The following is a 15,382-nucleotide window of genomic DNA, read 5'->3' as shown; positions in this document are numbered from 1 at the left end:
AAATGTGAATGAACAACTTCAAGTAAGCACCTTGACACAGACGCATATTAACAAGCATACGCATACCCACAGGAAATGAAAGTGTATTATTCAAATGATTAGCACATACCGTATACATGTGTGCATGCACACGCATCATGTGGATGAATGACCCTAAGGTGTTTTCCTTCCTATTAGATTAATTAGGTCATGATTAGGTCATTACACAATATTGAGTGGGGGGGGGGGTCTGTGTTACTTGCAGAGGTTTACTACATATAGAAATCTAGGTTTCATAACTGGTTTCAGTGAATTGCAACATCGGATTCCATGTCTGTCTGCAATTGAACCGTCACACGGAAGTCTGCTGTTTTTGTTGTTGTTTTTTTTTGCATGGCCTTTTGTCAAGACTGATATTCCCAATTAGTAGGCTATGTGATTAGCATGAGACGCCAAGACGTCTGACACACATATTTAACTCACCTTACAGGACATTCAGGCTATGCTTACAACTTCCTTGATGCATTTCTCCTCGAATTGAGAGACAATATAGCTGCATTATCACTTCTGGAAACCAAAGCCGACTCAAAATGAAAAAATGCATCATTAAAGGAAACATTTAATCTGTTTGGCAAAAACAATTTTCTGTGATTGCAGCTTGAGTGAAAGAGCTCAAATATGTAAAATATCATGGTTCTAGTTTTGATAAGCCATTATGAGAAAAAGAGTGATGAACTGCCTTGAAGCCGTTTGACCAGGAGAATACAGTAGAAAGCAGAAAGCCACACAGGCAGCAGAAATAACATCAGAGGCTGGAAGACAGAGGAGAGAGAGAGGAGAAAGGAGAGAGAGAGAGAGAAAGGAGAGAGAGAGGGGAGAAAGGGGGAGAGAGAGAGAGAGAGAGAGGGGGAAGAGGAGAGAGAGAGAAAGGAGAGAGGGGGGAGAGAGGGGAGAGAGAGAGAGAGAGAGAGAGAGAGAGAGAGAGAGAGAGAGAGAGAGAGAGAGGGAAGAGGAGAGAGAGAGAGAGAGAGAGAGAGAGAGAGAGAGAGAGAGAGAGAGAGAGAGAGAGGGGAGAAAGGGGATAGAGAGAGAGAGAGGGAGAGGGGGGAAAGCAGTGAGTGAGTCAGTTATGAAAGGTCACCTACTGTGCTGTCCTTTAGCTGCATGATGCTCCCTGTGAATCTGCCTGACACCTGACTGGCATCTATGGGGATGAGGTCTACTGCAGTGGGGAGGCAGGCGGGCAGGCGGGTGGCTGGGCACACAGAGTAACTGATGAATAGTTGATGAGCGGCTTCCGGGCAGAAAGTGCTGGCTGGGGTAAATCAATTCTCTCAGCTACTCAAACCTCCGGCCCCCAACAAATACACACACATGCAACATGCATGCATGCGCACGAACGTACACGCACACAGCGGCAATAAATCACAGAAACATGCTCTCTCTCATCCACTTACCTTAATCAATAACACTAGCTTAAATAGACTATAGATAAATGAATCGATATTCTGAAATGGCTACACTAAGTCACGATCACATAAAGTGACTACTGCGTCAGCTACTTTTAATAGGCACTAGAGCTGTACATACAGTACGATTAAATACAGTCACCTCTGACTCTAAAGGAACATATTGTGAGACATTCCACGCTGTGCTCACTTAGGTTGATTTAGATATTTGATTCAATATTTCCCTGGCTAGTTTGTGAAGGGAGGGACTGCAGCACAAGATAGCGGAGAATCACTGAATAATTCAAGAGGGAGGGTAAACTTCAGTTGCCTTCGGAAAGCAGCGGGAGACTGGCCAATTAGTCCCAGCAGCCTGGCCAATAAGCATCACACAACCATAGGACACTGACCAATCAGCTTCAAGCTACTGTTGGACATTGTCCAATCATTTCAGGCTGCTGGATGCAGCGAAAACAAAATGAAGGGAAACTAACAGGTAAACATATCCTCGTTACTGTGATAGAACTTCAAGGCTGTTGAAGGATCAGCATGATTGACAGCTATTCTAATGCACAGCTGGAGTTGGATGACTGAAGGTTTAGCCAAAAACACACACGTACACAGGCCTAACAAATGGCACATTCTCACACAAACACAACCCTTGGTAAAATCCTCTCTCTGTGTTGCCTTCCATTAACAATATACAGTATACCCCCCCCCCCCCCCAAAAAAAAGAGTAAATTGAATATTATTTTTCTAAAATAAATATATGTGTGATTGTGACAAGCAGCCAACAGCCAGTGAGGTAAGTTCTGTGGCTACAGCTGGATTGTACATGAACTTCAGGTTGGCTCTAGGGCGCAGTTTTGCTGTTGTGTAGACTAGTATTCAAATATGTGGGGCAGGGAAGAAAACAGCTTCACTGACATTCCAGCATGACTCAAATCACTTTTTGGTCTGTTTCCCCCTGGCTGCCAAGAATCCTGATCATATACTGCCTCTATGTGGTGAACGCAAGGCTTTCTTCATTGTCTGTTGAGAATGACTGAGTCGTGAAGATGAAAAGCATAGGTGAAACATGTCAGCTGTCATCAACAACCGTAAGGTAATTTCCTGTTTGTTAAACTGCTAAATATTGACCATATGGACCTGTTATTCTCGACTGCCATTAGCATGCTCTACATGGACATACAGTGCCTATAGAAAGTCTACATCCCCTTGAACTTTGTTTACATTTCGCTGCCTTAAAATGACTTGCAGATGTAAATCATTTTCATGACCATTTTATTAACTCTTAGGGCAACATAGAGTGCTTTTGGAAAAGTACCTTTGCCAAATCTGGACCTTTTCCACATTTTGCTACGTGACAGCCTTATTCTAAAATTGAATAAATTATTTTTTCCGAATCATCAATCTACACACAATACCCCATTCTGACAAAGCAAAAACTGTTTTTTAGAAATTTTGCGAAATTATAGAAAATTGAAATATAACATTTACATACAGTCGATGTCGGAAGTTTACAATCACCTTAGCCAAATACATTTCAACTCAGTTTATCACAATTCCTGACATTTAATCCTAGTAAAAATTCCCTGACTTAGGTCAGTTAGGATCACCACTTAATTTTAAGAAAGTGAAATGTCAGAATAACAGTTGAGAGAATGTTTTATTTCAGCTTTTATTTCTTTCATCACATTCCCAGTGGGTCAGAAATGTACATACACCCAATTAGTATTTGGTAACATTGACTTTAAATTGTTTAACTTGGATCAAAGGTTTTGGAAAGCCTTTCACAAGCTTCCCACAATAAGTTGGGTGAATTTTGGCCCATTCCTCCTGACATAGCTGGTGTAACTGAGTCAGGTTTGTATGCTTCCTTGCTCGCAAACACTTTTTCAGTTCTGCCCACAAATGTTCTATAGGATTGAGGTCAGGGCTTTGTGATGGCCACTCCAATACCTTGACTTGTTGTGCTTAAGCCATTTTGCCACAACTTTGGAAGTATGCTTGGGGTCATTGTCCATTTGGAAGACCTATTTTTGACTAAGCTTTAACTGATGTCTTGAGATGTTGCTTCAATATATCCAGATAATTTTCATCCCTCATAATGCCATCTATTTTGTGAAGTGCACCAGTCCCTCCTGCAGCAAAGCACCCACACAACATGATGCTGCCACCCCCGTGCTTCACGGTTGGGATGGTGTTATTCGGCTTGCAAGCCTCCCCCTTTATCCTCCAAACATTATGGCCAAACAGTTCTATTTTTGTTTCAACAGACCAGAGGACATTTCTCCAAAAAGTACAATCTTTGTCCCCATGTGCAGTTGCAAACCGTAGTCTGTCTTTTTTTATGGCGGTTTTGGAGCAGTGGCTTCTTCCTTGCTGAGCAGCCTTTCAAGTTATGTTGATATAGGACTCGTTTTACTGTGGAAATATATATTTGTGTACCTGTTTCCTCCAGCATCTTCACAAGGTCCTTTGCTGTTGTTCTGGGATTGATTTGCACTTTTCGTACCAAAGTACATTTATCTCTAGGAGACAGAACGCGTCTCCTTCCTGAGCGGTATGACAGCTGCGTGGTCCCATGGTGTTTATACTTGTGCACTATTGCTTGTACAGATGAATGTGGTACCTTCAGGCGTTTGGAAATTGCTCCCAAGGATGAACCAGACTTGTGGAGGTCTACAATTTTTTTTCTGAGGTCTTGGCTGATTTCTTTTGATTTTCCCATGATGTCAAGCAAAGAGACACTGAGTTTGAAGGTAGGCCTTGAAATACATCCACAGGTACATCTCCAATTGACTCGAATGATGTCAATTAGCCTATCAGAAGCTTCTAAAGCCATTACATTATTTTCGGAAATTTTCCAAGCTGTTTAAAGGCACAGTCAACTTAGTGTATGTGAACTTCTGACCCACAGGAATTGTGATACAGTGAGTTATAAGTGAAATAATCTGTCTGTAAACAATTGTTGGAAAAATGACTTGTGTCATGCACAAAGTAGATGTCCTAACCGACTTTCCAAAACCATAGTTTGTTAACATGGAATTTAGAGTGGTTGGAGTAGTTGAAAAATGTGTTTTAATGACTCCAACCTAAGTATATGTAAACTTTCGACTTCAACTGTAATTATTCAGACCCTTTACTCAGTACTTTTTTGAAGCACCTTTGGCAGTGATTACAGCCTTGAATCTTCTTAGGTATGATGCTACAAGCTTGGCACACCTGTATTTGGGGAGTTTCTTCCATTCTTCTCTGCAGATCCTCTCAAGCTCTGTATTTTTAGGTCTTTCCAGAGATGTTCGATCTGGTTCAAGTCCGGGCTCTGGCTGGGCCACTCAAGGACATTCAGACTTGTCCAGAAGCCACTCCTGCATTGTCTTGGCTGTGTGCTTAGGGTCTTTGTCGTGTTGGAAGGTGAACCTTCGGCCCAGTCTGAGGTCCTGAGCACTCTGGATCAAGTTTTCATCAAGGATCTCTCTGTACTTTGCTCTGTTCATCTTTCTCTCAATCCTGACTAGTCCCCCAGTCTCTGCCACTGAAAAATATCCCCACAGCATGATGCTACCACCACCACCAAGCTTCCGTCTGGCCACTCTACCATAATGGCCTGATTGGTGGAGTGCTGCATAGATAGTTGTCCTTCTGGAAGTGTTCTCCCATCTCCACAGAGGAACTCTAGAGCTCTGTCAGAGTGACTATCAGGTTCTTGGTCACCCCAATGACCAAGGCCCTTCTCTCCTGATTGCTCAGTTTGGCCGGGCGGCCAACTCTAGGAAGAGTCTTCCATTTAAGAATGGTGGAGGCCACTGTGTTCTTGGGGACCTTCAGTGCTGCAGACATTTTTTGGTACCCTTCCCCAGATCCATGCCTCAACACAATTCTGTCTCGGAGCTCTACGGACAATTCCTTGAACACATGGCTTGGTTTTCCTTTAACTTTTTACCTGGGCTTTGCTCTTTTCATATTTCATTTGATCCTAACAAACTCCCCAGTCCCTGCCGGTGACAAGCATACCCAAAACATGATGATGCCACCTTAATACGTAAAAATACAAAGGGATCAACAACATTGCATTCACTCCATATTACTGGCCTGCATGACAAAGTGAAAAGAAAGTAGCCCGTGTTTAAAATCCACTCCAAATCATCCATTGTGTTTGCAACAAGGCTCTTAAGTAATACTGCAAGACAACACAGCAAATAAAAACACTTTTTGGCCTAAATTAAAAACGACAGGGTTGGGTGAAATCCAATACAACAACAAAGAGTGAAACCCTCTCTATTTTCAAGTATTGCTGTGGTAGCATCATGTTATGGGCATGATTGTCATCGGCAGGGACTGGGGAGTTTGTCCGGATCAAAAGAACAAGGAAATGAGCAAAGGAGCATTCAACATAACAACTGTGATACATAAGAAGCTTACAATAATAAATCCAATACAGTCAAAGTGATAGTGAAGTGCTACGAGAGGCTGGTCACGGCCCACATCAAGGCCAGCAAGCCAGACACATTGGACCCACTCCAATTCGCCTAACACTGCAAAAGATCCACAGAAGACGCCATTTCCATCACTATTCATACCGTTCTAACACATCTGGACAAGAGGAGCTCCTATGTGAGAATTTGGTTTGTTGACTACAGTTCAGCAATCAACACAATTGTTCCATCCCAGCTCGACACCAAGCTCAGAGCCCTGAGTCTAGACACCACACCCTGCAGTTGGATCCTGTTCTTCCTGATGGGCAGACCCCAGGCTGTTAGGATTGGCAAAAACACCTCCTCCACACTGACTCTTAACTTCACTAGGGTAGGGGGCAACATTCGGAATTTTGGATGAAAAGTGTTCCCAAATTAAACTGCCTTCTACTCAGGCCCAGAAGATAGGATATGCATATAATTAGTATATTGGATAGAAAACACTCTAAAATAAGGCCTGTGAGTATAACAGAACTGATATGGCAGGCGAAAACCTGAGGAAAATCCAACCAGGAAGTACTATTATTTTGAAAGGCTATTTTTCCATTGAAAGCCTATCCAACATACAAAGACTTAGGACCCAGTTCGCGGTCTCTATGGCTTCCTCTACATGTGGCCAGTCTTTAGGCATCGTTTCAGTCTTTTACTTTGAAAAATTAGGGAGATACAGCACTTTCAATCAGTGGCCAGTGGAAATTTCCATTCATCAGCCATGCGCCTGATCGGGATGCGCCTTTCTTGTTTCTTCTTTCCTATTGACAAAGCTTTTGTCCGGTTGAAATATTATTGATTATTTATGACAAAAACAACCAGAGGATTGATTTTAAATATTGTTTGGCATGTTTCTACTAACTTTTATTGTACTTTTTAAAACTTTTCGTCTGTACTTAGTGCACGCGCCTTAAGCATTCGGATTACTGGACAAAACGCGCAAACAAAAAGTTATATTTTGGTTTCATCTGACCATATGACATTCTCCCAATCTTCTTCTGGATCATCCAAATGCTCTCTAGCAAACTTCAGACGGGCCTGGACATGTACTGGCTTAAGCAGGGGGACACGTCTGGCACTGCATGATTTGAGTCCCTGGCGGCGTAGTGTGTTACTGATGGTAGGCTTTGTTACTTTGGTCCCAGCTCTCTGCAGGTCATTCACTAGGTCCCCCCGTGTGGTTCTGGGATTTTTGCTCACCGTTCTTGTGATCATTTTGACCCCACGGGGTGAGATCTTGCGTGGAACCCCAGATCGAGGGAGATTATCCGTGGTCTTGTATGTCTTCCATTTCCTAATAATTGCTCCCACAGTTGATTTCTTCAAACCAAGCTGCTTACCTATTGCAGATTCAGTCTTCCCAGCCTGGTGCAGGTCTACAATTTTGTTTCTGGTGTCCTTTGACAGCTCTTTGGTCTTGGCCATAGTGGAGTTTGGAGTGTGACTGTTTGAGGTTGTGGACAGGTGTCTTTTATACTGATAACAAGTTCAAACAGGTGCCATTAATACAGGCAACGAGTGGAGGACAGAGGAGCCTCTTAAAGAAGAAGTTACAGGTCTGTGAGAGCCAGAAATCTTGCTTGTTTGTAGGTGACCAAATACTTATTTTCCACCATAATTTGCAAATAAATTAATTAAAAATCCAACAATGTGATTTTCTGGATTTTTTTCTCTCATTTTGTCTGTCATAGTTGAAGTGTACCTATGATGAAAATTACAGGCCTCTCTCATCTTTTTAAGTGGGAGAACTTGCACAATTGGTGGCTGACTAAATACTTTTTTGCCCCACTGTATATTGTGTAACATGAAGTCCTATGAGTGCCATCTGATGAAGATCATCAAAGGTTAGTGATTCATTTTATCTCTATTTCTGCTTTTTGTGACTGTCACGTTCTGATCTTAGTTCCTTTTTTATGTATTTGTGTTAGGTTGGTCAGGGTCGTGAGTTGGGGTGGGTAGTCTATGTTCTTTTTTCTATGTTATATTTCTATGTGTTTGGCCTAGTATGGTTCTCAATCAGAGGCAGGTGTCGTTCGTTGTCTCTGATTGAGAATCATACTTAGGTAGCCTGTTTTCCCCTCAGCCTATAGGGAGGAGGTAAGTGAACTGGCATTGTGATGTCATGACGACAACGGCAGCAAAAACAAAGGAGCTGATTGTTGACTTCAGGAAGCAAGAGAGGGAACATGCCCGATCCGCATCAACCGGACTGCAGTGGAGAGAGTCAGCAGTTTTAAGTTCCTCGTCGTCCACATCACCAAGGACTTGACATGGACTAACAACACCACCACTATTGTCAAGAGGGAGCAACAGTGTTTCCACTTCCTAAGGCTGTGGAAGAAATTTGGCATGCTGCCATGGGTCCTCTCCAAATACTACCGCTGCACCATCGAGAGCATCGAGACCGGTTGCCTCACAGCCTGGTACAGGAATCGCTCCACCCATGACCACAAGGCCCTTCAGCGGGTGGTGAAGACAGCCCTGTACATTACTGGGACCATGCTCTCACCCATCCAGGACATCTACTCAAAACGGTGCCTTAGGAAGGCCTCAAGGAAGGCCTCAAGGATCCCACACACCCCAGACACGAGCTGTTCTCTTCCTTATCGTCAGGCAGAGGGTATCGGAGCATGAGGTCTAATACCAACAGGCTCAGAGACAGTTTCTATCTACAAGCCATCAGACTGCTGAACACTTGAACTGGACTGACCACCTTCTCTTATTTTCCGCACCTTAGCACACATACACTCACGCACACACACACCCACACAGAAATACACACATCCACACACACACTACACACACATCACAACTGTTGCTACCAGACTTGCTATTATGATTAATACTGCACAATTTAAAAACTTGTCCCCCATCCCCCTTCCCCAAAACAAGTGTATATATTGGACTATAAATTGTGCCTTCCTGTATTATACTTATATTTAAATGTTTATTCTATTCTACTGAGCCATTTACTTTACGTTCGTATTCTAATCTTTTATTATTTCTTATTGTTGTTGCATTGTCGAGAAGAAACCTGCAAGGAAGCACTGACAACGGTGACAACGTTGAACTTGATATGGAATTACTACAACGACTTGTTGCGGCCTGGCAGCGGAAGCAACAAGTTAGAAATGACATAGCTCTGCCAATGGATTCATCTAAATATCTCATATCAGAATTCACTCAGCCACAGCATTGGCCTTTTGCGGGCTGTCTGAAGCATTGTGGCGATGAATTTTACAACTCGTCAATGACAAGTTATTATGGAAGCTTGGCCTAGCATCACTCTTTATCCCTCATAACCCCAGAAGCTCTCTGATCCCACTGGGCCTGGACACACACTCCGTCTCACCATGGACTCACAGAACTGCTGTGGTGATGGGAAATCGCTGTATATTTCACTAGAAACCAGGGATCATTACAGATATCATCTTTAGCCTTCACCACTGGTAGAAAACACGTCAGTGGCATCATCTATAAACAACCACTATCCATAAACAACCCCTGTGTTTTCATATGAACCCTGTCCGTCGGAGCTCTTACTGTGCCTTTGAACCTTTAAATACTCCATACCTTTAATCAAAGGTCAAAGCACTCCTTTGATGGTCTGGTTGGTACTCACTGACTATGGTTTCTTTTTGACTAATTCCATTACTAGTAATAGCTTGTGTGGCTCCACGTCTATCAGTCAATGTGAGTAAGTGTAATTGCATGAGCGATCCAGGAAGAGGAGAGAGAGAGACCATTGAAAATAGCCCTGCCCTCTTTTCCCGTAGCTTGTGGTCTAGCAGTCGTACATCTGGCTGGTGACAGAGCCCTAGAGAGTAGAGGAAAAAGGCAGCAAGGCTCAGTGTATAAATACATCACCCAGGGAACACACACACCACCCTACACAAACATTGATCATCATGTGTGACCTGAATCAATAACAACTCCTTTCTGAGGATCCCACTGCTAAGTCAGCCCCCAGTCCATCACACAGTGGCCTTTCTGACATCCGCAAACCCCTGTTGCCTTACAACTACAAACTTCAAAAAGTCTAAACTCCATTACTATGCAATTAATCTGCAAATAACGCAAATACTTAAATGCTATCGAATAATAACATGTCACAACAAGTTAATACATTGCTGTTACTAGTATACATTGTTACTGTACAAGTACAAGAGCAGCACAACAGCACTTTGTGACATCTGCTGATGTAAAAAGGGCTTTAAATAAATATATTTGATTTGATTTTGATTTGATTTGAATGTCCGCTACAGGTAGGTGATTTATAAGATCCTCCTGTATTGCTTGTGGTATTATACAAAAACAGCCCAGATGTGAGCACAGGCACTCTGTGTATGATCTGAAGCGATGGAACAACATCCCATCTATCCAGCAGTAAGGGAATTGGACAAAGAGATGCACCTGATGAAGCTGCTGCCTGCAGGCCTCCCAAACGGCAGCCAGGTACCAGTCTCTACCAACAGAGGGCCTCATCCCAACCTATCAAAATGTATTGATATTCTATTAACCCTAGTGGTCTTCACACTACAGTACCAGTAAAAAGTTTAGACACACCTACTCATTCAAGGGTTTTTCTTTATTTTGACTATTTTCTACATTGTAGAAACTATGAAATAACACGTGTAATCATGTAGCAACCAAAAAAGTGTTAATTAAACAAAAGAACAAGATTCTTCAAAGTAGCCACCATTTGCCTTGATGACAGCTTTGTACACTCTTGGCATTCTCTCAAACAGATTCATGGGGTAGTCACCTGGAATGCATTTCAATTAACAGGTGTGCCTTGTTAAAAGTTAATATGTGGATTTCTTTCCTTAATACATTTTAGCTAATCAGTTGTGTTGTGACAAGGTAAGGGTGGTATACAGAAGACAGCCCTATTTGGCGAAAGACCAAGTCCATATTAAATAAGCAAAGAGAAACAACAGTCCATCATTATTTAAGACATGAAAGTCAGTCAATCCTGAAAATGTCAAGAACTTTGAAAGTATCTTCAAGTGCAGTCGCAAAAAACATCGAGCGCTATGATAAAACTGGCTCTCATGAGGATCGCCACAGGAAAGGAAGACCCAGAGTTACCTCTGCTGCAGAGGAGAAGTTCATTAGACTTAACAGCCTCAGAAATTGCAGCCCAAATAAATGCTTCACAGAGTTCAAGTAACAGACACATCTCAACATCAACTGTTCAGAGGAGACTGCGTGCATCAGGCCTTTATGGGTGAATTGCTGCAAAGAAACCATTGCTAAAGGACACCAATAAGAAGAAGAGACTTGCTTGGGCCAAGAAAAACGAGCAATGGACATTATACAGGTGGAAATCTGTCCTTTGGTCTGACGAGTCCAAATATTTGATTTTTGATTCCAACCACTGTGTCTTTGTGAGATGCAGAGTAGGCGAACGGATGATCTCCGCATGTGTGGTTTCCAATATGAAGCATGGAGGAGGAAGTGTGATGGTGTGGGGGTGCTTTGCTGGTGGGACTATCATTTGTTTCTCTACAGGACAGTGACCCAACACACATCCAGGATGTGTAAGAGCTAATTGACCAGGAAGGAGAGTGATGGAGTGCAGCATCAGATGACCTGGCCTTCACAATTACCCGACCTCAACCCAATTGAGATGGTTTGGGATGAGTTGAACTGCAGGAAAAGCATCCAACAAGTGCTCAGCATATATGGGAACTCCTTCAAGACTGTTGGAAACCATTCCAGGTGAAGCTGGTTGAGAGAATGCCAAAAGTCTGCAAAGCTGTTGTCAAGGTAAAGGGTGGCTACTTTGAAGAATCTAAAATCTAAAATATATTTGGATTTGTTTAACACTTTTTTGGTGACTACATGATTCCATATGTGTAATTTAATAGTTGTGATGTCTTCACTATTATTCTACAATGTAGAAAATAGTAAAAAAATAAAGAAAAACCCTTGAATGAGTAGGTGTGTCCAAACTGTTGACTGTATACTGTATATCCTGACAACACTAACAATCTACCTCTAACCTCAGATTCCCATTGCAGTCATACCAATCCATAAAGCCTACCTGTTTGGATACCAGATCATATCTGTTCCTGATGTTATTTGTGTGTTGTGCCATGTAGCTGTGCTCTGTGCCAGAGTGCTCTCTCAGTTCACTGCTGTACAGAGCCATGGGCAAATCCATGCCTCCCACCTCACTGCAGCTGTGACCTGTCAGCAGTGGGAGTAGATACTTCCCTCCAGTGCCATACCAACACTATTTTGCAATTGTGTTCTTCTTCCTATCATATGTGCTGGTACTTATTTATGCAATGTTTGTCTGGATATGAAATGCATGCTATGCAGAAAGACAGCAAACATTCACACACGGAGTTACAGCCAAGGATAAGCACAGAGCAAAATCCCAAATAGAGACACACACACACACATACGACTCATACACAGACAAATACATAGGCTAGAGGGTGCTAATATGTAGGTCTCCTCCATGGGGTCTATGAGTAGACAAAAAGCTAGGGCCCCCCGCCACACTACGTGCAACTACAGTCTTTCAATCTAGGCTGAGCCATAAGGGACTGGCAAAAAATACTATTCTTATCCCAAAATGTAAGCTAAAAAGGCAGACGTGACATATTTTAAATCCCAGTCAGTCAGTGTGCCCGTGCTATACTTCTGTCTGACTGCCTGCCTGCCTAACCAGAGAGGAACAAAGTCAACCACTGCTACAACAGCCACTCCAACTGGAGCCTCCTATCAGATCTCAGAATGGTTCTAAGACAATCACATCAAATAAGAGCACAATAGTCTTATTAATACTATCTGAGCTACAGTTTGGTGCTGTACAAACTCCCTCGTCTTATTTAAAACCAAACTGCCAGCTCAAGGGGAAATGTATGTGAGAAATGTTCAGAAATAGCAACCCTCGGTCACTTTGGTAGAAACTGCAGTCCCTCCTTGTTAGTAGCATAATCCACCCATCAACCAATCAAGTGAGGAACAAGGTGTGCCTCATTCGAGCTGGAACAGAGAGATGCTGCTAAATGCTGAACCTGGCATGTCACAACTTTAACTCAAGACGGTCAACTTAAAATGTCCTCCTCCACAATGCAGCACCCAACCCCCGCTATAGTTTTAATGGCATGGCAATACATAATCTACATCAACATAAAGCTCTATATTCAGAAATCTTCATACGATTCCCATTTTCTCCAGTCTTAAGCTTAAACTGGATCTTAAACGTGCATGTTGCTAATATCCAGGAGCTGTAAGCTAGTGAATTGCATTTAGAACTGAAACCACCCTGCAAGTCACATGAGTAAGAGTATAAAACTACGGACCATTAAATTGACAGGTGTAGCTCCATTCCCGGTGGTATTATGAAGCAGTGGAGGCTGCTGAGGGGAGGACAGCTCCTAACAATGGCTGGAAAGGAGCAAATGGAATGGCATCAAACTCATGGAAACCATGTGTTTGATGTATTTTATACCATTCCGCTCCAGCCATTACCATGAGCCTGTCCTCCCCATTTCAGGGGCCACCAACCTCCTGTGATATGAAGATCCTTCGTGATTTGAGTCATCACAGTGAAAGGTTGTCAGGCTCATCCCATTTAGGCCTTCGGCAACTCTGCTGGGGCCAAAGAATCAGCAAGAGACAGCAACTATGGTAGGTTGCTGGCGCCAAAGAATCAGCACCATGGACAGGGGTTTAAGTTGTTATTTTGCCAGTCAGTGTCACAATTCGTTCTTGTAGCTGATACATTCGATGAGAGCATGACTCAGAAGAGCACCAGTCAGACTGACCACACATAGAAATGAGATAACTTCAATGAGGGGAAATTCAGCCATTTCCTCGAGGTCAAGGAAGTCGGGAGAGTCTGGTCTTATTTGATTCTGGCTGCACGTTGCTGTCTTACACATAGAGCATATGCAACAATACGTATGCTGCTCAAAACGTGGTAAGAAAGATCGAGCATTGTACATCCAATTGACCTATTTCTCTAGATGGCTGAGCCTAGTATCCTACTACCGCTTCTTTACTTTCGGGAACTGAACATAGAAGGTGAGAGCCATGGCCCATAAAAATGACAGCCCCTGCTTGTGCGAAAATCAATTTCACCCCCTGACCATAGCAGTTTGCTTCCTTAATACGCAGAGAGCAGCATAGTATGACGTTGATAGGGAAGTTGGCTACAGGTTCGATGCATCCTAACTTGTGTTGAGAGGGATCCACTCCCGGCACGGTTGCTCTGAAGGCCCAGAACACAAGCGCAAAGCAACCAGGGTGCCTCACCATAGATTTTCATGGAAATATGAAACATATTGAATTGACATGTAGCCTACTACTGCCACTTTAAGAAACGTTACCGTACGTATGCATTTGCAAATAATATTATAATTATTTTTTTGGCATGAAGGACAGATTTCCACGAGAATCAATATACACGTGTGTGCGTGCATGTGTATATGCGTGTTTATGTGTGTGCTCAGAGGCCTACTGCATCGAAACTCGCATTGATGCAACGCCTGCTGCACCGTGGGTAATTCATTTATCAATCAAATGATCCACGCCTTGCGTTTCTGAAATAAAAAAAATTAAAGTGTGTGTGTGTGTGTGTGTGTGTGTGTGTGTGTGTGTGTGTGTGTGTGTGTGTGTGTGTGTGTGTGTGTGTGTGTGTGTGTGTGTGTGTGTGTGTGTGTGTCAATGGCATCATGAAGCCTATTCATACCTCTAGCCTAAATGTTTCTATATTCGAATATTGCAGCAGAGATGCCCCATGGGCACCATTAACCATCTGTTACTCACTCTCAAACATTAAATCACTATTCCACATGTAGCTCGACATATTGACAGAGGAAGAACGTATGGCCAGTTGCAGCTACAGTCATAATCATTATATATTCGTTGCCAGGTTCGACTTCACTGGCAAGATTAAAGAATCAACTTACCGCAGTTGTCACACAATATCTTCCCAACATCTTTTTTTAGGTTCTTCCCACTAGTATCTAGGGGAGCATACGATGCCTTGAAAACCAAGGGATCCTCGGTTGGGTCCATGAAAAAAATGTACTTGTGATTCTTTATCACTGTGGTGCACGGAGCCTCCGATCCGAATTCCCCCACCGTTACGAGCTGCTCCCGTCCTAGACCCCCGCTGTTCCGCGGCCACACGTCCAGCACTTTGACACTCACACCGTACGGCTCCGCTGAGACGTTCAGAGGCGCGGACTGCACCTTGCCCTCGATCACCACAGCGGATTTGTAAGCCTGGTCCTGCAGGGAATTCAAACTCGGGGAGTAGCAGGCGAAGGAGACCCCGATGACCAGCATGGATAAATGTACTGAATCAAGCCTCATGCCGCCTGCTTTGGCTCGGTGGTGGCTGATCGCGTTGCGGCAGGGCTCTCTGGGCTGCGGGGCGATGGCGGTGGAGCTGGGTGGAAGGAAGAGACAGCAAATAGGCTCCAGTAGCACGGCGGCGCGGCAGACCTTGCGTAA

The 15,382-nt window shown here is 43.3% G+C and overlaps 1 protein-coding gene across 2 annotated transcripts in view; it reads right to left on the bottom strand.

Annotated features, from left to right (window-relative positions):
* The window catches only part of LOC139418640 (pro-neuregulin-2, membrane-bound isoform-like), a 106,358-nt gene extending 90,976 nt beyond the window's left edge, over positions 1-15,382 (bottom strand). For both annotated transcript variants that reach the window (XM_071168253.1, XM_071168254.1), the window contains exon 1: positions 14,833-15,382. In XM_071168253.1, the coding sequence (XP_071024354.1) occupies positions 14,833-15,241 (409 nt within the window). In that variant the 5' untranslated portion in view covers positions 15,242-15,382. The remainder of the gene's footprint in view (positions 1-14,832) is intronic.

Source organism: Oncorhynchus clarkii, chromosome 10 (genome assembly GCF_045791955.1).
Source record: "Oncorhynchus clarkii lewisi isolate Uvic-CL-2024 chromosome 10, UVic_Ocla_1.0, whole genome shotgun sequence".
Taxonomy (NCBI): domain Eukaryota; kingdom Metazoa; phylum Chordata; class Actinopteri; order Salmoniformes; family Salmonidae; genus Oncorhynchus; species Oncorhynchus clarkii.
This window is presented reverse-complemented; position numbering and strand designations above follow the sequence as displayed.